General features: G+C 30.7%; 6 protein-coding genes across 12 annotated transcripts in view; 4 read left to right on the forward strand and 2 right to left on the reverse strand.

The window, feature by feature from the left end:
* The first annotated feature begins 526 nt into the window (after window positions 1-526).
* Window positions 527-2,712, forward strand: LOC122529690 (aspartate aminotransferase, mitochondrial). Its single transcript, XM_043656058.1, has 8 exons — window positions 527-713; window positions 921-1,077; window positions 1,150-1,278; window positions 1,337-1,558; window positions 1,651-1,807; window positions 1,925-2,023; window positions 2,101-2,417; window positions 2,496-2,712. The coding sequence occupies exons 1-8, from the start codon at window positions 571-573 to the stop codon at window positions 2,616-2,618; spliced, it is 1,347 nt and encodes a 448-aa protein (XP_043511993.1). The 5' UTR covers window positions 527-570; the 3' UTR covers window positions 2,619-2,712.
* A 337-nt stretch (window positions 2,713-3,049) lies between these two features.
* LOC122529684 (ubiquitin fusion degradation protein 1 homolog) lies at window positions 3,050-4,961 on the forward strand. 2 transcript variants are annotated; one of them, XM_043656050.1, is made up of 6 exons: window positions 3,050-3,203; window positions 3,320-3,434; window positions 3,507-3,661; window positions 3,734-4,276; window positions 4,340-4,457; window positions 4,691-4,961. In XM_043656050.1, the coding sequence occupies exons 1-5, from the start codon at window positions 3,201-3,203 to the stop codon at window positions 4,403-4,405; spliced, it is 882 nt and encodes a 293-aa protein (XP_043511985.1). In that variant the 5' UTR covers window positions 3,050-3,200; the 3' UTR covers window positions 4,406-4,457; window positions 4,691-4,961. The 2 variants fall into 2 exon arrangements, with proteins under 2 accessions (XP_043511985.1, XP_043511984.1); XM_043656049.1 differs by lacking the exon at window positions 3,050-3,203 and having other exon boundaries at window positions 3,231-3,434.
* LOC122529686 (sarcoplasmic calcium-binding protein) lies at window positions 4,707-6,763 on the reverse strand. Its single transcript, XM_043656051.1, has 6 exons — window positions 6,381-6,763; window positions 5,556-5,663; window positions 5,316-5,483; window positions 5,102-5,242; window positions 4,938-5,018; window positions 4,707-4,853 (listed from the first exon to the last, which is right to left on the reverse strand). Exons 1-6 carry the CDS (start codon window positions 6,507-6,509, stop codon window positions 4,707-4,709), a joined length of 774 nt encoding a protein of 257 aa, XP_043511986.1. The 5' UTR covers window positions 6,510-6,763.
* A 767-nt stretch (window positions 6,764-7,530) lies between these two features.
* LOC122529688 (vacuolar protein sorting-associated protein 29) lies at window positions 7,531-8,601 on the reverse strand. Its single transcript, XM_043656056.1, has 4 exons — window positions 8,435-8,601; window positions 8,070-8,261; window positions 7,757-7,992; window positions 7,531-7,655 (listed from the first exon to the last, which is right to left on the reverse strand). The coding sequence occupies exons 1-4, from the start codon at window positions 8,435-8,437 to the stop codon at window positions 7,538-7,540; spliced, it is 549 nt and encodes a 182-aa protein (XP_043511991.1). The 5' UTR covers window positions 8,438-8,601; the 3' UTR covers window positions 7,531-7,537.
* A 168-nt stretch (window positions 8,602-8,769) lies between these two features.
* On the forward strand, window positions 8,770-10,895 carry LOC122529687 (cell cycle checkpoint control protein RAD9A). Of its 3 annotated transcripts, none has more exons than XM_043656053.1 (7): window positions 8,770-8,954; window positions 9,044-9,246; window positions 9,303-9,467; window positions 9,542-9,698; window positions 9,758-9,929; window positions 10,026-10,315; window positions 10,469-10,895. In XM_043656053.1, exons 1-7 carry the CDS (start codon window positions 8,921-8,923, stop codon window positions 10,690-10,692), a joined length of 1,245 nt encoding a protein of 414 aa, XP_043511988.1. In that variant the 5' UTR covers window positions 8,770-8,920; the 3' UTR covers window positions 10,693-10,895. The 3 variants fall into 3 exon arrangements, with proteins under 3 accessions (XP_043511988.1, XP_043511989.1, XP_043511987.1); XM_043656054.1 differs by having other exon boundaries at window positions 10,026-10,326; window positions 10,469-10,589; XM_043656052.1 differs by having other exon boundaries at window positions 10,026-10,895.
* A 543-nt stretch (window positions 10,896-11,438) lies between these two features.
* Window positions 11,439-18,802, forward strand: part of LOC122529678 (GTPase-activating protein skywalker) — a 39,863-nt gene continuing 32,499 nt past the window's right edge. For 2 of the 4 annotated variants that reach the window (XM_043656042.1, XM_043656043.1), the window contains exon 1: window positions 11,439-11,991. The gene's annotated coding sequence lies outside the window, so the exon portion shown is untranslated. The remainder of the gene's footprint in view (window positions 11,992-18,802) is intronic. The other 2 variants (XM_043656045.1, XM_043656046.1) reach the window with 1 other exon arrangement.

Below are 18,802 nucleotides of genomic sequence, written 5' to 3' on the forward strand. Positions count from 1 at the left end.
AATTATCTTAAAATTTTGCACGCATTAATCATCAGAATTAGTGTTTCATGTGTACCATAATCCATTTTAAGCAAATTTTTAAATGACCGCTAAATACATAACAATATCATAAGATTCTATTAATAGAAATGGATTATATATTATATATATAAATGAATTATTATATTTTACCACAGACGAGGTATATGAACCTCGACTGTGACTTTACAGAGAAAATACATATTAAAATACTATTGAAATATAATTATTAAATTTATTTCAGAAAAAATAAACTTTACTTCAGTAAATCAATTTGCACCATGAAATACAATTATTTATTTATTTTTATTTTTATTTTTATTTTTATTTTTATTTTATTTTATTTTATTTTGTATATTTATCGCAGCAAAAGTAAATCTATTATTATTTTTTTCAGATATCATTTTTTATTATTATGATCTTTCATAAATCATTCGTATCATATTTCATTTTATTTCTATCTACAACTCACATTTTCCCGCTCAACAACTTATGAAACACCTTGTATAAACGATAAGCATTAGCAAATTTTACATTCGCCATATATCAGAAATGATCCAGATGTTGAATGGAACGATGTCGTATTATATTACTGCTAAAATGGTACATAGTAAGAAGCTAATTAAATTTCCATTTACATGCAAGTTATTTAAAAATAACCGCAATCTTAGTTTGAATAATATTAGGTCAATAAGGTAAGATTTATATTTTAAAAAATTGATTGACCTTTTTAACCTTTATACTATAAAATACAAATTAGGAATTCTTCCATATTAGAAATTTTTTAAAAAGAAACTTAGCAGCATGAAATATTTAAAAATAGCACTAATTTATCTTTCTCTGTCATAAAATTTATTTTACGTGTGAATTTAATTAACATTAAAATATTTTATATGTTGTAGTTCATGGTGGGATAATGTAGAGATGGGTCCACCGGATCCAATATTAGGTCTTACAGAGAGATTTAAAGCAGATACACACCCAAATAAAGTTAATTTAGGAGTTGGCGCTTATCGAGATGATGATACTAAACCATTTATTTTGCCAAGTGTAAAAAAAGTATGTATTATAACTCAATTATAAGTTTAGTTAATGTAACTTATTAATTTAATAGAATCAACTATATTATAGGCAGAAGAAAAAATTAGAAATAGAAATATGGATAAAGAATATTCAACAATTGCAGGAAATGCAGAATTTTGTAAACAAAGCATTCTGTTAGCACTTGGTGAACACAGTAATGTTATTAAGGAAGGTTTGGTATGTATTACATGTATTACATGCTATATGATTTATTTATAATTATAATACTTTGTAGACTGTTACTGTTCAAACACTTTCTGGTACAGGAGGGCTTTGTGTCGGAGGACATTTTTTCTCGCGTTATTTTAGTGGCAATAAAGAAATATATTTACCAGTACCTACATGGGGAAATCATACTCCTGTATTTACATTATGTGGACTTCCAGTAAAACAGTATCGTTATTATGATCCAGAAACATGTGGATTGGATCATAAAAGTCTTTTAGAAGATTTATGTGTTAGTAATATATAAATATTTTAAATGATATATAAATAATATAATAATATTTTAAATGATATAAATTTTATTTGTAATATTATGTTTTATAGACAATTCCAGATAAGTCCATTATTCTTCTTCATGCATGTGCTCATAATCCTACTGGTGTTGATCCTAAACCAGAACAATGGAAAGAATTAGCAGAATTAATAAAGAAAAAAAACCATTTTCCTTTTTTTGACATGGCGTATCAAGGTTTTGCTACAGGTAGAACAATACATAAAAAATTAATAATTTAGTAGTACAGGTAGAACAATATATAAAAAATTAATAATTAAATAGTACAAATCTGTATATTAAAAGATATATTGATGTAAATTTTAGGTAGTCTAGAGAAAGATGCTTTTGGCTTAAGACATTTTGTAGAAGAAGGAATTCAACTTGCTCTGACTCAATCATATGCTAAAAACATGGGTTTATATGGTAAGTATATGAAATAAAAATTTCGTAACAATCTTTTCTGATAAATGGAAACACTTAAAAATTATTGATTTTTGTAGGTGAACGTATAGGAGCATTTACAATGGTTTGTGCTACCAAAGATGAAGCAGATCGTGTTTTATCGCAATTAAAGCGTATAATTAGACCAATGTATTCTAATCCTCCGATTCATGGTGCCAGAATTGTTTGTGAAATCTTAAAAGATTCCCAATTGACGGACCAATGGATGATTGATATAAAAACAATGGCTAATCGTATTATATCTGTACGTCAAAAATTGGTTGATGATCTTAAAAAGGCGGGTAGTGTCCGTAATTGGAAACATATTACAGACCAAATTGGAATGTTTTGTTTTACTGGTCTTAAGCCTGATCAGGTACTATCATTGTTAGTTACTGCTGTTGATACATGTACAATATAATATAGTTTAATTCTTTTACTGTTTATTTTACAGGTAGAAAAACTTATAAATAATCATCACATATATTTGACAAAGGATGGTAGAATATCTATGGCAGGTGTAACATCAAAAAATGTGGAATATATTGCAAAATCTATACACGATGTTTCAAAATAGTAAAACATTTCTACCAGTTTTTAAGAATATGTATTAAATCTTGTTTTTAATTTTTAAATACGTTATATACATAAGCAGTATAAAAATATATTTTGTATCAAATGCATTTAATCTCGCATATTATTTTTATAAGAGCACTCTGCAGGCAGTGTATTACATATTAATAATCATGCACTAATATAGTATAATAATTTTTATATTATGTATACTTATGAGTACTTTTATCGTTAAAAAAAATATTTAAATAAAAATGTTATGAAATTAATATTAAATGTTCTAAAGATTCAATGAATTATTATTATTTTTTAAATTATAAGCATTAGAATTAATTTGAAAGTTTCAAATTAAATTTCAATTGCTTGGGATATTTCGGTACGATTCAAATCGAAAATAATATCGATGAATATTTTCGATAGTGGAAGTTTACGATAATAATCGATATGCTATCGATATTTCTTTAACTTTACCAAGTTCAGGCATATTTGTGTATGTCACAGTGATACGTGAATTTAAATTTAATATTTTCTAAAAAATTCTATTATTCATAGGTCTTCGAAAGAGTGCTGCAACAAATACGTAAATATGGTAAAAAAAACCTGAAAGTGAAAAGAGAAATAGAGACGAGACATGTTCTGTTCGATGATTTTTTAAAAATAAAGTAAGGTTATGTTGTTTTGATTAAAATGACTTTTCACTTTCAGTTCGGATTTAACATGTTTCCGGAGATTGTCAGACCTTTCAACAATCATTACAGATGTTTTTCTGTATCAATGTTACCGGGTACATACCGTCGAGATGTAGAACGTGGAGGAAAAAGTATATATATCAAAAAAATTTCTCACGATTTCTCTCAGTGAACAAGGTGTAAGATTTTTAATTGTTTTTCAGTTATTATGCCACCCTCAGCTTTGGAGCATCTTACGAGATTAAATATTAGATTTCCTATGTTATTCAGATTAAGTAATGAAAAAACAAATAGAATCACTCATTGTGGAGTTTTAGAATTTGTTGCAGATGAAGGAAGAGTTTATTTACCTTGTTGGGTAGGTTCAAATTCTTAGTACTTTGTTGTTGATTGAAAATTCTTAATTGTGTTATTCTACAATTATTCGCAGATGATGTATAATCTTTTGTTACAAGAGGGAGAATTAATAAATGTTGAAAGTGTAACTTTGCCTGTTGCAACATTTTCACGTTTTCAACCACAATCTGAAGACTTTTTAGACATTACAAATCCTAAAGCTGTTTTAGAAAATGGATTAAGAAATTTCGCTTGTCTCACAACAGGTGACATTATTGCTATAAAATATAATCAAAGAATATATGAAATGTGTGTTTTGGAAACAAGACCTGGTCCAGCAGTTACTATCATAGAATGTGATATGAATGTTGAATTTGCTCCACCATTGGGATATGTAGAAAAAGAAACTACAAAAGATGAAAATGTAATGGATCCTGCAGATTTAATGCCAGCACCATCTGGTTTTGTGCCATTCAAAGGAGAAGGTAATAGACTAGATGGCAAAAAACGAAGAGATTTTGCAAAACCAGAAGTTACTACAAGTAAACCAACTTATGTTAGAGGAATACCAGATTATGATTATAAAGTAGGAACAATTACGTTTTTACGTATTATTAAACCTATTAATAATAAAGAGGTAAGTTGAAATATTATTTGTATGTTACTTTATTTTTATACAAATACATATATATTTTTACAGGCCAAAGATCCAGATGAATTTAAAGCATTCACTGGTGAAGGTTTTTCTCTTAGGAAGTCAAAGTAATTATATAATTGGTGATTTATTTATTTTCATACAATTACTTGTATTTGTAAAAGTGAGTATTTATATTTGTAATTAAACTATTATACTTTTTAACAAAAAAGAGTCTTATACAAATTTTTCAACCATTACGCGACTTTTATTTATAAATTTTCTTACTTGCATAACATATCGTATATTATAGTATAAAAATTTATATTTTATTACTTAACTATTTTACGAATAAGGTCAAAAAATTATCACTATAAAAACACTTAATATATACTGTTGTACTATCACAAATTACAGGATTGGAATCAGAATTTTAATCCACCAATGGACCCCAGAAATATTTACTAGGTTTTGTTGGGTCTTCTGTTAAGAAAAATTCACGACCCAATGTTATAAATTCATCAAAACTAATTTTACCATCATCATTAGTATCAATATGGCTGAAGGAAATAATTGCATCCTATAATGAATGTTTTAATTTAATTGATTCATTAATTTAACATTGTTTTAATAATCATGAAAGGAAATGTGCAATTCTACTTACATCACGTGTAAGTCCTAAACATTGGAAAAACAACTGAAATTCTTGTTGTGAAATTTCACCACTTTGATCTTTATCTACTGCCTGGAATTTTATATTTGATAATATTTTGAAAATATTTTTTAACAAATATTTATTTATATAAAAGCATATTTTTAAAAACATACTTTGAATAAAAACGGCAAAAAATGATGACATTTTCTTTTCAATGCTGAATCATTAAGAACATGTTGCATTTTTCCCAAATATTTTTCAATGCAAATAAGATTATATGAACTAATTTCTCCCCATTGTTCTTCCCACATTTCCTATGTATAAATAAATATACAAATATATAATATATATTTTCTTATATAATGCACACAAAAGAGATTGACTTACATTCAATATTGTTTTGAATTCAGTTTTTGCTTCTGGAGTCAAGTGTCCTAAATTAGAAAATCTTTTCTCAAATAATATAAAATCATCGTAACTAATAACTCCATCTTTATCAACGTCTAAATGATTATGCAACGTCCGCATTTTCCTTCTCCAAAAAAGTGTTTGTCCCTGATAAATAGGAAAAGCTCTAATGTATTAAAACATTTTAAGTAATAAGAATTTGACAAAAAAATGCCTTACCCTTTCTTGTTTGGCGTCAGAATCATTATCAATTTCTTGTTCATTTACAGAAATATCCGTCTGATATACGCTTCTTGTACTATATGTTAGCGGAACTATTTTACAAAACTGGAAATAAAACATTTTGTTTATATATTCCTTGTATAAATAAAATGTTTCAAAAATTATTTGATTATGATAATTGTATTATATCTAATTACATTATGACGTCACATCACAGCGATCATGTTAACATCGTAAATACATAGTTCAATGAACTCCGATGCAACGTAAAAGCTCGAAGAAAAAAAAATTTAACCTTAGTAAATTAGAACAATTTAATAATATATAACACCACTATTAAAAATATTACTCAAATTTTTGCATTTGAGTAATATACATAATAAACATAATATTACATTGAGTAATATATCAAAAATCGATATTTCGATTTTTATAAGTATAAAATAAAATATAATAATGATAAAATTAACATTCATTTATATACAAAATGAAGTAGCACATAATATTATATATTTATTATAATCTGTTCTTATAAATAATACATAACTTAATCCTCGATAAACAATTTGAAAAAAGTAAAAATGAATATATAAAATATTCAAATTTTCTTAAAGTTAGAAGAACTCGCGCTTAAATAACATTTAAAAACGATTATTTATTTACTGTTTTCATTAATTAATATTAATATTATTTCATATTAACGTTACTTAATAATATTTATTATTTCGTATTAACATTATTTTTAATATTGTAAACAAAATATTTCTTAAAAAAATTTGTTATATACATTAATCTTTATGTATAATATACGAAAAAAATTACCTGATTGTAGTTTAGTAAAATATTTTGTTTTTTTGATATTCCACAGTACAAAGCTGAAATAGTTCTTTTCTTAAAACGCTTATTGGAAATTAGAAATCGTAGATCAGTTCGTAATAATGTTGCTGTCATTTTAACTGAAGATTCAAGAGAACTTTTTGTCACACAAAATTAGATTCTACTTAAAATCGTTTGGGACTTGATACTGAAGCTGAGAAGAATAGCGGACCCTTTTTGATGGATCGGTCTTAAATTCTCCTCTCTGTTCCTTGCGCTTGCGCAACAGTGCTCTGTCCCCCTTTTTTTTCTCAATGTTTGGGATTATGGTACACTGACTACGAGTGTTCCTGCACGTCACTTTCTTTTCGTAGATAAAGTCACAAGTGTACATATTAACACAATTAATAACACGAAGAAATAAAATATTTAAAAATATAAATATTAATAAAATCTTTAACAAGCATTAAACAATGTTCTATTTGAATTTCAATATCAATTAACGTAACACAATGTATAAAAATAATTAATAAACATTGAGAGAAACATTTTATATATGTTTTACATTCTACGCCTATGCGTTTATAGTTATCGCAATGTTAGAGAAAATTTTATGTTTGATCAGTCCGTTTTAGACACGAATAAAATTCGAAAAGAAAGAATGATTGAAAATATAAAGATCAGATGTCAATACACACAAAGAAATTTCAATGAATAAAAAGTAGGTCAGGTTGACATACACGTGTACTTAAATGAACGTAAATAAGCATACGTGACGGAAAGCATTGTACGATTTAGTTTATTGATGCAAGTTTTATTCAGAATGATTAATGCAATGTAACATGAAAAAACATGTTTTTAGCAAATTCTATAAAATACTATAAAAAATAAAAATTATAATTCGAGTCATAATTTATATTTATTAAATAAAAAATATGATCATTTTTATCTTGTAGTTTCATTTTATTTATATCAAATGTAAAATATACAATTTATATTTTTATATAAATGCTTAAATAATAATACAGCTAAATGGATTATATATAGATCAATGTTGAATTTCATTATGAAATTTCATTATCAATTCATCATATATATATATGTATATAAATGATACACATATACACACATATATATATTATATTGTAATTCTCAAATGTATTTTAATTCTTTTTGTATTCAATTCGTTCAACTTTTACTTCATCACCAACAAGTTGATAGACATAAGTTACAACTGTTGAACTTTGAATATCCATTAGAACAAAAGATGGAATAACTGACCTATAAATATAATATATGATTAATGAAATATAATGAAAGAAATGTATAATAATGTAAGCAACATTTACAATTTACTTTATACTATATGCATAAAACCTTACGTGTCAAGAGGATTATATGCCCCTGTTGCAGAACCAGGATTAATATAAAATTTATTTTCATGCTCATATGCTTCAAATTTATGTGTGTGGCCTGATATTAAAATATCAACATCTAATTGTCTTTGAATTAAAGCTAATGATTCTGGATCTCCCCATGGTACCACTTGATGTCCATGCGACAAACCTATTCTAAATTGACCAACAGTGACTACTTTTTGTTCTGGATAATTTAAATTCTGTATAAAAGAAAATAATGAAATGTACAATATTATTAAGTTACAACAATATTAAATGAATGATAAATAAAATATACCTCATCAAAGTCTCCTCTAACAACATGAACATCACTGGCTAATGTTTTCAAATAATCATATGATTCTTTTGTACAAAGATTACCTGTACATAGAATATGTTGTATTCTACCAGGCACCAATAATTTCTTAAATTTACTTGGAAGACTACTACATCTATGTGGAATGTGTAAATCTCCCAATACTAAAACAAGCTATAAATATCAAACATTATTAGTACACACAATAAACAGTTATATAAAATTATATAATATTATTGGTACACACAATAAAATTATATAAATATATATATAATTTTTATAATATTTCCTTGAGGTTAGGTTTATTAATCAATTTCTGTTATCAATATTTTGTTTCATGTACTCACCATGACGAATTTAATAATATTTTTAAAATTCCTATATATTTTTTTGTGTTGATATTTATTTTATTGCATTTGTTACTTGGGAAAAACAGAAACTAATTAAATGTCAAACGCACTATCGGTAGTAGGTGCATATATGTTTGACAGATAAGCGTTCGATTTTCGAGATTCGAGATCCTATTAATTGTCGATTGTTTTACAATGCGCTAAAATATAAACTTTATATTCTTATTCAAAGTTTATATTTGCTAATAATGTAGATAATTCTTACAAAATATACATTTATAATTATTATTTATTTACATCAATTATTTGTATCTTGGATATATGAACAAATATTTTTGTTATGATTACTTAACTCAATTGTCCACAGTTCATTTTACGTATAATATTATGAATTTCTTTTGTTATTTCTTTTCTGATAATTACTAAATTTAATATTATTTAATGTTTTATTCCTAAGAAATAGTGTAATGAAGGAAATTTAACATGAAGTGTGTTGTAGCAGGAGCTAATGTAAAAAGTATGTTGGTTTTACTTAGGTTATATTTTGCTGGTGTCTTATTTAAAGATATTTATTTAAAACCAATATTAATATGAAACATTTATTAGTTTTAGCAAAGGCTATACATGCATTAACCAAAATTGGAGATGAAATGTACATAGAACCACATGAAAATACTTTATCATTTCGTACTGTTAATATGCCAAATTCAGCCTATGCTGATTTTACATTCCTCAGAAGTTATTTTTCATATTATGTTTATGGCGATTTACAAGAAAATGATGCATTGAAATGTAAAATTTCAATGAGGGTAATAAAATTTCATTGTATTTCAATGTTACAAATAATAATATCCCTATTTTACAGAGTGCGATAGCTGTATTTAAATCTATAAATTTAATAGACAAACAAGTAGAAACATGTCACATTAACTTAGAGTCAGATGCATCTGAAATTTTGTTTATTTTAAAATATAAGAATGGTATTACTAAAACTCATTTGTTGCCTATATTAGATTGTGAAGTATTACAAGTACGTATCATATGTACATAATAAATCATTCATGTTTTTATGTCTTATTATCTTTTTTCTTTTATATTTTTCAGACTACATATAATAAGGATTCTGCATCAATTAAACTTTCATCTCAATCGCAAGTATTAGGAGATGCAATGCAAAATTTTCATCAAAATTTAGTTGAAATAACACTTGAAGTTTGTGCACAAAAGCTATTATTAAGAAATTATGTTGATGATACCTCAGGTAAATTTCAATAATAAAAGTAGTTTGTCTGTATAATATAAAATAAAAATATTTCCTAGGTTTATCAAATACAATACGAACACAATTTGCACTTGGAAAGGGAGAATTTGATCGATATGATATTGGTAGTGAAACATCAATTACTTTTTGTGTAAAGGAATTTAAGTCTTTCTTAAATTTCGCAGAGTCTGTAGTTACACCAATTAGTATATATTTTGAAGAAGCAGGAAGGTACAAAATTAATAATTTAAATCCTAGTTCCTTTAAATTACATGTATTTGAAATGAAATGTTATACATGAATAAAATATTTATTAATGTTTTTCAGACCTGTTATATTTGCGTTAAAAAATCAATCTTTTGAGGTGAATTTAGTGTTGTCAACATTGTGTTCCGATTTAGATAGTCAAGCAGAAACAATATTAACTAATAAACCACAAGAAACATCTGTAAGAGGAAGGGCAAAAAACAAACGAGTTCCTAAGAGAAATAATAACAAATCTAGTAATAAAATTCAAGATAAATCAATTAAATCTACACTAGGAAATGATATTCACAAAAAATCACATCCACATTTGATGGAAGAACAGATAATACAAGCTAGTACATCTACAGAAGGTAACCAAAATGTAAATAGAATAAGCAATCTTCCAATAGAACAAAATATTGATGAAGAATTTCAAACTTCTTCGTATAATTCTGATATAATTACGAACTTTAATAAAACGACTATAAGTGGGAAAAAATTAGTGAATTCTCCATTTCCTACAGTAACAAAAAGGAAATCTAATAACAGTGATATTAACAAAGAAGAGAATTTGGATGATGATCAATCTGATCTATTTGAAGACAAAATTCCAAATTCGCCATCTCCACCAAATAAAAAGGCTCGTTTAATTTTCCAAAAGTGCTTTCAAAAGACATTTGATCCAAGAACATTGCCAGGGTATGACATAATTTTGGTTGAAGATTCAGATGAGAATTCTGACAAATAACTTTTCATAATCTTTTCTTTTGTGCCTTAATTATGAGCTTAGTATGAGATTACTTTAATTTATTAGTCACTAATTTTATTTCAGTTAATGCAAGTGTTAATATATATCTATGAATACGTTTATTTTACAGATAAATATGTACAATATATATACATAATAGGTGTTTTAATATTTTCAAAAATATCAAATATTTCTGTAATACACATATTGTATTATATTCTACTGTGTTTGTAATCTTATAATTTTAATAATTTTATATTATTTATTATATACTAACATTCTTAATTTTAAAATATCGCAAATTACTAAAATGAAATTATTTTTTATATATTTTTATTATTAAATAAACAAAATTTTATATCATTTGTTTCTTTTTTAAATTTCACGTTACCCATAAATAAAATAAAAATGTATCTTTATTAACAAGTTATATATAGTACAAGAATAATGGGGCAAAATTGTGGAGTATTTTATAAAGGAAATATATGTGTTTCATAAAAATTGTACAGCACTTTCTTAAAGCTCCTTAAACTCTATCAAAATTGTTGTTAATCTTAACATTAATTTTACGTTTAAGAATAATAACAAATTAACAAATGACTATTATTTGTTAGACGAACTTTTGACGTAAAGGCAGAAATCTAATTCCTTTTCTTGTCGCTACATGAAAATGCTACTAGAAACGCAAGTAGGAACGGCTTTCTATCTACTGCGTATTCCTGGATTTTACATGTCAGGGGGGCACCACTAAAGTTAGAGAACTAAAAATCGTGATCCCGCAGTTGATCTTGAAAGAATGCAATACGCGGACGTATCGTGACCGTACATACGAGGTCGAATTGTTCCGTAACGATTCCGCTTGTACCGATACTCGTAAGTATGCTAACAATTCTTCGAATCTTCATTGATAGTAACGGGTTCGCGTAATATCGAGAAACGGCGAGATCTCCGCACGGTAATATACGCGACGGTAACAACAGTGATTATTATACAACCGTTGCCTCGTATGCGTACAGAGAATCGCTAAAGCATTACGATCGACAAGAAAAGTGCGTGTACGTGAGTGAACCGCGAGTGCCTCAACCCTGATCTCCGCGCCCTTCTGAAAATCGTTTGACAGTAGCCACCGTGATTTCTCGCGAACGATTTTATCGATGACGTGCCCTGGACCGGTCAACGGAGAGTACAAAGTGTTGCATGTTGCGTGCTAGGGCAAGAAACAACAAGGGTCTGTATCGTCGCGTTTCAACCATCGAGGTGGGCTGCACCGACGAGACACTGGACGTTCCTAGATTGGCGGTAAATACACATTTATCAACAGCGGTGTTTCTCTCCTTTTCCTCCCTTTCTCAGGCCTGGCTTCTCTTTCTTTTACTTACTGTTTCGTCTGTTCTCTTGTCGTTCGTCTGTCTTACGTAGCATTTCAAGCGTGATATAATTTTTCTTTTCTCTCTCCCTTTCTTCCGTTCTTTTTTTTCTTTTTCTTTTTTTTTTCTCTCTATTCATTCTTCGTACCGTAGCAAGTATGTGTGCGTATTGCCAGTTCGCCCTCTCGCCGGTGTCACGTATTAATATTGATCAGAGGGCCGGTAACCCGGAGGAAGGCGATATATCGCCTGCGCTTTTCCAAGCACAAAAACTCTTAGGCTCCGCCCCGCGCCAATTTTCACCAGTCGGGTGAAATACTTTGCGATTTGTTCAACATCGTGCCCCAGACTTAAACCCCAGACGTTGTTCCCATGTTGCACGCATTCGCGGATATTTACTAGAATGATTTACGAACGTGTAATAAACGTCAGTGGTCGTCGAGTGGGATCCTCCCATTCCTGGCCACTCGAGAATCGGTATGTTAGACGCGTCTGAAATCTCCGCGACTGTTAATCCTGGTCTTCGACTCGCTTATACGCGAGAGAAGAAGAGAGAGGCTTTTAGATCGGCGCCGGATGCTGCTCGCTAATCATTCGACTGGCCGCATCCGTCCCCTCGCGAAAGGGTTCCCCACGAATACGCCCGGGCGATAAGAAGGGGTGTACACAACACATTGCCTCTCGCGGATGCGAGCAACCGGCGAGATCAAAGATCCTCTCGCGTAACGCGTTCGTCGTTTTCGTCGTGGAAATCGTGTTGTTCCGCTGCCGCTTGAAAACCGAGGGACCGCGTTTACCGAATTACATAAGTCAATTAGTCTATTTTCAGATAGCGAAATTCTTAAACGTGCGAGTTATAAGCGGCTCGCTCGGGCGGTGCTCGTGATTTCTTTTGACACTGTCTAACTCGAGAAGAATTCACGTATCCGTATCGTTGAAATAACAAGCGGATATTTTCCAACGTGAACGTAGCTCTTTTTTAATTTGCTCGCATTCATGCTCGAGCGCGAAATGAATGTTCTCGATGAACATACTATGCGAGATGCTGTTAAGAAATGGAAAAAAGAAGAAAAAGAATGTAACGTTGAAGATAAGTGAAACGAATTCATCGAATATTTCGAGTATATATTGTAGATTATAACTGGCAGCCAAATGTGTTCGCGCGTGCGAATTAATGGTTGTTTGCGACAAACTTCGCGCTAGTTACCCTCGAACTATATACATAGATAGGCAAAACCTACTTCTCCGAAATGATCTTTATTTAGTTATGCTGCCAACAGAGCGTAACTATTTCTTTCGATGTTCTATTGTCTGAGAAATATATTCAATTAATAATAAAGATCACGAGAGCATGAAACAACGTGATATCACACCAGACGTCAGTTGTTGACAATGTTTTCATTGTTATTATATCCATAAACGGCGTCGATGATAGCAGGAAGATCGTACAAATTTTAGTCATTGATCGTTTACGCGTTACGTGCCCCTCCACCATATTTGTATGTTTATGTTGGCGATCCATTCGTTTGAATTCTGCAATTACGTGTTAACTTTGAAAATTATATTTGCTCCAGTCGGCATATAATATTCATATTTGTTAATGTAACGCAATCATCGTTTATGCGAACGGTTATAAATATTACACGACAGACACATGTGTACGTTTGGTTATTTTTTCAGTTACCGAAGATATTTACATAGCGTAAGCAATTTGCTTACATAAAAGTTTTTTGGTCCAGGTAGGAAAACACTAAATACTTTGTTTTTTTTTTTTTGTAATTCTTGGTCTTTAAGGTCACTTTTTTCTTTCACGTTACATAGATCCATATAGATCCACGTGGTAGAAAGTTATAGAAGAAATGTGGCGATTTAGGTTCCTACGTTTATTAACCATAAATTTTGTCACTGTTTTCAACGCACGTTGGCTGATCTCAAATTTGATTTCCAGATATACATCATTCTAGCGTGTTATTTGTGTTCAGGCCTTAAATCGTAAGCACCAGCGTTGAAACTACTGTTTAAATTCTTATGTTTTTAAACTTTTATTATCTTATATCTTATGATGTAACAAGAGTCACTGATCTAAGCGAAAAGCTGTAGCTAATTTATTGGCTTTATGGCTTTATATCATGGTAGTCTCGTCAAAAATCACGTTCAACACCCGGTGTATGTAAATGGGGGGAAATAAATATCGTAACTCGCGTATGTACATTTGATAATTCCAGGTTATTAACATTAGCAAAACAAATTGTTGCAAAGTTGTCTGTTTACTACAGCAACCAATTACAACACACTGAACGAATGAAAGAATTAAATGCTGGTTGATTTGTGAGTTTAACAATTACTCATCGGAGATGTGCGTGTAAAACATATGTCGGAAGGCACTTGCGAATTGTAGGAGCCCAATCTCATTTCGTATCACGGATAGAAACAATTCGAGAGGAAAGTGGATCGAAAACAGGTCGTCATTTGTTCTCCCGATATAGCAACCGAAATTGATTATTCGACCAACGTTGCATCGATCCGCAAATTTAAATTTGCAATTTTACTGCCGTGATTTCCAAGGTCCGTTCAATTTCTTTTCCAGTTTTCAATGTCTCTGAAAAAAAAAAAGAAAAATTTTTTTTTCCACAGTGAGTTACTGTACAAATATTTACTGTATGCGAAGTATGCTTAGAAGTCTTTTAAAAATATTATGCTTACACGATTTTTGAGTGTTATTTGGCTCTAATTGCGTTAACCAAACATTAATTTTAGAATATCCGTGTGTACGATAGTCGATCTCTTGAGAGAGCCCCTCCCACGCGAGTGCAAGGTTGTAAAAATCATAATTTTTCTTTGGATGGCGCGGGACATGTGTTTTGGCTTTTCAGGCCTTGTGTTAATGGCTTTCATGCCTCGTGGATTTGTCTGATTCAGCAGCAAATAGAGAGGGTGGACGATGACGAAGCATTCGGCTTGTAAAATATGTTTAGGTTTATTTTTTTGTATCTTATCCGCTACGTAAAACAAACGGACACCGCCTTATAATTCTCCTGTTCGACGCCTCATTTTATTTTCACAATCATAAAAAGCGGAATCCCGATGGTTCTCCTCAACATCGGCGCGCGTCATCGCTAAAAATAGAAGGAAATTGAAAAGAGTTGATAGAGTTCAATGTATAAAATTTGAATAAAAGTCTGCCTCGAACACCCGGGGAACTACACCGAAGTTTTAATATGCGAGCGAAGTTCTTCGATTTGAAGATCGTGTAAAGAATGTCGCCGTACATTGCGCGCGCGCGCAAAAAAAAAGCTTCGATTAAAATTACACAGTGAGTCATAGAATTATTCGCGTGATCATGTTATTGTTAGAATAAATATAATAAAATTGTCTGTAGTTTTCAATTCTTTTTCTTTTTTTCTTTCTTTCAGATCTTTAACAAACTGTATGATTAAACGATAACGTTACGTAAGATACCTTACACGGATAGGTTAACGTTGTAACATTTTGTGAGAGAAAAAGAAATCTGACGTTCGTATTTGACTAGTTCGATAATTCCAGTGTTAATGGATCAAACAATGGTCTTGACACCATTTACTGATATGCACGCTCGTGATTTACGATAATCGTGCCAAGGTACGCCGCGCGAATCAGTAACGATCCCGTGTGAGTACCTGTTAACCCAGAAATTCAAATATAGGGCGGAACATGGCACGATTGATCAGGATGACAGCAAATTCGTGGAATCGCTGGATTCCGCGAACGTCGAGTCACAATTAATCCGCGTTCAATGGCATTACGGCGAATTATGAAATTCCGAATGAGCGTGCAATTTATCGAACAGAAGTGCAACGTCGTGCATAACTTTCGATGCCGTGAGAGCGTTAATGAGATACGCTCGCGTTAAATTGATTAAAACGACGTAACGCCGATGCATGATAATTATCGTGATATAACTCGCGATATTTCGTTAACTCGCAATTGCAATTTTTTTGATCTTTGCTTGAAGAAATAGAATACAGAACGTGTGGCATGTTTTATCGTGCATATTTTATTGAAGCAGACAACAATAAGGAAACAGACTTGCAAATGTTTTATTAAAATGTTGCGACGGATGAAGTAGCGGAACATCTTGAGATTGAGGGCGATAAACAGAGAATAGTTCTGGAAAGGAGGAAAAGAGACATGAAATATAATCATAACCATATATTAACTACCAAAGATATCTTTAATTTATGCTCATGATCAAGCCTTTTATTTAGCTCGTATTGTTTTGTCTAGTTACGTTTCTAATTACAATGTAAAGCAATGTAATGTAAAGTTAGACATAAAGTCGACAGATTTTAGTTATTCCATTCACTTACAATCAATTAAAATTAGTTATATTTGATGTATAGATATATATGAATATTATATTAGTTGTATTGTATGTCTGTAGGAAGCCATCCGGAACCGGAAGCCATCCGAAGCCGAAAGGCAAGAATCAGAAATAATAACATCAGAAAACATCTAGTTGTTTCATTTGAAAAGACGAAAGAATCTTTACGCCTAACGTTAGAAATCTTTCACGAATATATCATTACTAATTCTAAAGTCAATATCTTCACCGAGCGATTCTAATTCTACATTTGTAATGAGCTTAGTTTATTTGCCCGTGGTAATTAACAAAGTGATTTGATTATAATGACGAACAGAAGATGTACACATATGTGTTAGAAATGTTTAAAAGTATAGACATTGTGATCCATAATTTATTGTGTGAACGGTGTATTTTACCTTGTGTAAAAGGAAGTAGTTTTGTATGATTTCATCTTTGTATGATCTCTTCTTACATTCTGTATACAATACTCAATTTATGTTCCGTGCTATTATATAAATTTCTTAGTACAAACGAGATCAGGAAACTTCGATTTTGTTTGTCGAGTACGTGTTTCGTCTAATCTCCAATTAGATAAACGAGGTGTCTGCAGGAATCTTCTTTGATTCGATAAACTAGGCGAGTATGTTGTTAGAAAATTATCGATCAGCTATTAGTTGAGATCAGAAGAACAATTGTCACGTGCGAATGAGTAAGCGGTTCAATCATTTTCAAGATTATTTTCTCATCGATGTTTTATTTATCCTAGGATTTACAACTTTTGAATTCCTTCCGAATGACTTTTCGTATTTTTAATAAAGTCCCCGATAATCTACAGTCTCGAGTGATGCAAGCACTATGCCACTTACATGGAACGATGAGTTTTATTTTTTTTCCAAACGCAGAATTTCACACCGTAGTTCCCAGAAGTCGTTTTCGGCGAAGTCTCTTGACTTTTGAAATTTCTTTTGAAGATCCATTTGTTTCAGCAAGAGTCACTTTCTTATAGTGTACTTGGCTATTTTTTGAAGATCGTTTAGACGATATTGTATACATGATTTCACGTGTAAACGTGAGAAAGAATTATGATATTTCTGTTAAGTTTTACGACTCTTAGCTTCTTCTTCGAGGCTAAAAAATTTTGAATTTCCTCGGAATAGAATCCTTTGCGATTGTTGAATTATTTATCATCAGTGTCGGTGTTAAAATCATATCATTGTTCTCCAAAAAAATGTGTATCAACGATTAGTAACTTAGTAAATTTCTGAAAGCAGCAATAATAAGGGGAGCAGCATTTTTTTCAGCTCAGATGTGTAGAATTAGTTAAAATTCGTTTAAAAGTACATAAAGCAAAAGAATCTGCAGTTGGACGCTTTTGCTTACAACTGTACATACAAAACATTTGAAATCACATACGTACGTATATGTAATTTCATCTATTTTCATAACTGACCATTCGCAACGTATGTTTTTATTCTGCCCTCTCCGAGATTCCACCGAGAAATCTTAAATTTCGCGCAGCGCCAAGTTTTGTTAACCACTTGCGCTGCAACAACTGATTGCGGACCGTAACGAGTAACCAATTATACAACAATTCGTCGCTTTCTTTTTGAGCTCGTCGGTATGATATTTCTTAGATAGAAAGTATATTGAGAAGTATAATAAATTTATTATTTGTTCTGCCTATTTTGTCTTCACTCAAATATACTTAAAACTGAGAAAATATTGCAATTTTGGGACGAAAAATTCTCGACGTGCGTGGCACGTGATTGCAGCGCAAGAGGTTAACTCCTTGCGCTGGCAACTGATTGCGGACCATAACGAGTGACCAAGCCGTATACAATAATTCGTCGCTTTCTTTTTCTTTTGAACTCGTCGATATGGTATCACTGATAGAAATTATTGAGAAGTAATAAATTTATTATTTGTAACGCCTAGATTATACTCAAATATACTTAAAACTGAGAAAATATTTGGGACAAAAAATTCTCGACGTGCGTGGCACGTGATTGCAGCGCAAGAGGTTAAACACGACGCCGGTGGTAAACACGCCAGGAAGTCGAACAAAACGGACGAGGGAAGTGTAATTTCAGCGGAAACGAAATATTTCATGCCGTTTTAACTTCCTCGAAACATTTTCTTGTTGTTTCCTCTCCTAATCGCGCGATGAAACTCCCCGGCTGAATTATTTATCTCGTCGATGAATTATTGAAGCAAACCGAATCACCGAAGCCTCGTTACGTCGAATAATTTATAGCAATTAGAAGAAACGTTCGATGTTTCGACGTAACGAGGCATCGATATGAATAATTCTATCGGCGAACACGATACAGTGCACTTTGCTGTGTTTTTAAACGTCGCTCTTTGTCCGTACACGCCTCACCGGATCGTATTGTGAAACACT

This window comes from Frieseomelitta varia, unplaced genomic scaffold (genome assembly GCF_011392965.1).
Source record: "Frieseomelitta varia isolate USP_RPSP 00005682 unplaced genomic scaffold, Fvar_1.2 scaffold_301, whole genome shotgun sequence".
Lineage (NCBI taxonomy): Eukaryota > Metazoa > Arthropoda > Insecta > Hymenoptera > Apidae > Frieseomelitta > Frieseomelitta varia.

Bases quoted from the DNA above. Each gene is read 5' to 3' on its own strand.
- LOC122529690 (XM_043656058.1), top strand. From the start codon at position 571: ATGATCCAGATGTTGAATGGAACGATGTCGTATTATATTACTGCTAAA. The intron at 1,808-1,924 runs GTAGAACAATAC...TGTAAATTTTAG, and splicing joins GTATCAAGGTTTTGCTACAG to GTAGTCTAGAGAAAGATGCT. The intron at 2,024-2,100 runs GTAAGTATATGA...TGATTTTTGTAG, and splicing joins TAAAAACATGGGTTTATATG to GTGAACGTATAGGAGCATTT.
- LOC122529684 (XM_043656049.1), top strand. From the start codon at position 3,302: ATGACTTTTCACTTTCAGTTCGGATTTAACATGTTTCCGGAGATTGTC. The intron at 3,435-3,506 runs GTATATATATCA...ATTGTTTTTCAG, and splicing joins TGTAGAACGTGGAGGAAAAA to TTATTATGCCACCCTCAGCT. The intron at 4,277-4,339 runs GTAAGTTGAAAT...ATATTTTTACAG, and splicing joins AACCTATTAATAATAAAGAG to GCCAAAGATCCAGATGAATT.
- LOC122529686 (XM_043656051.1), bottom strand. From the start codon at position 6,509: ATGACAGCAACATTATTACGAACTGATCTACGATTTCTAATTTCCAAT. The intron at 5,664-6,380 runs GTAATTTTTTTC...TTTTATTTCCAG, and splicing joins TTTTACTAAACTACAATCAG to TTTTGTAAAATAGTTCCGCT. The intron at 5,484-5,555 runs GTAAGGCATTTT...CCTATTTATCAG, and splicing joins CTGACGCCAAACAAGAAAGG to GGACAAACACTTTTTTGGAG.
- LOC122529688 (XM_043656056.1), bottom strand. The intron at 7,993-8,069 runs GTATATTTTATT...TCTTTTATACAG, and splicing joins TTAGAGGAGACTTTGATGAG to AATTTAAATTATCCAGAACA. The intron at 7,656-7,756 runs GTAAGGTTTTAT...TTATATTTATAG, and splicing joins GCATATAATCCTCTTGACAC to GTCAGTTATTCCATCTTTTG.
- LOC122529687 (XM_043656052.1), top strand. From the start codon at position 8,921: ATGAAGTGTGTTGTAGCAGGAGCTAATGTAAAAA. The intron at 8,955-9,043 runs GTATGTTGGTTT...AACATTTATTAG, and splicing joins AGCAGGAGCTAATGTAAAAA to TTTTAGCAAAGGCTATACAT. The intron at 9,699-9,757 runs GTAAATTTCAAT...AATATTTCCTAG, and splicing joins TTATGTTGATGATACCTCAG to GTTTATCAAATACAATACGA.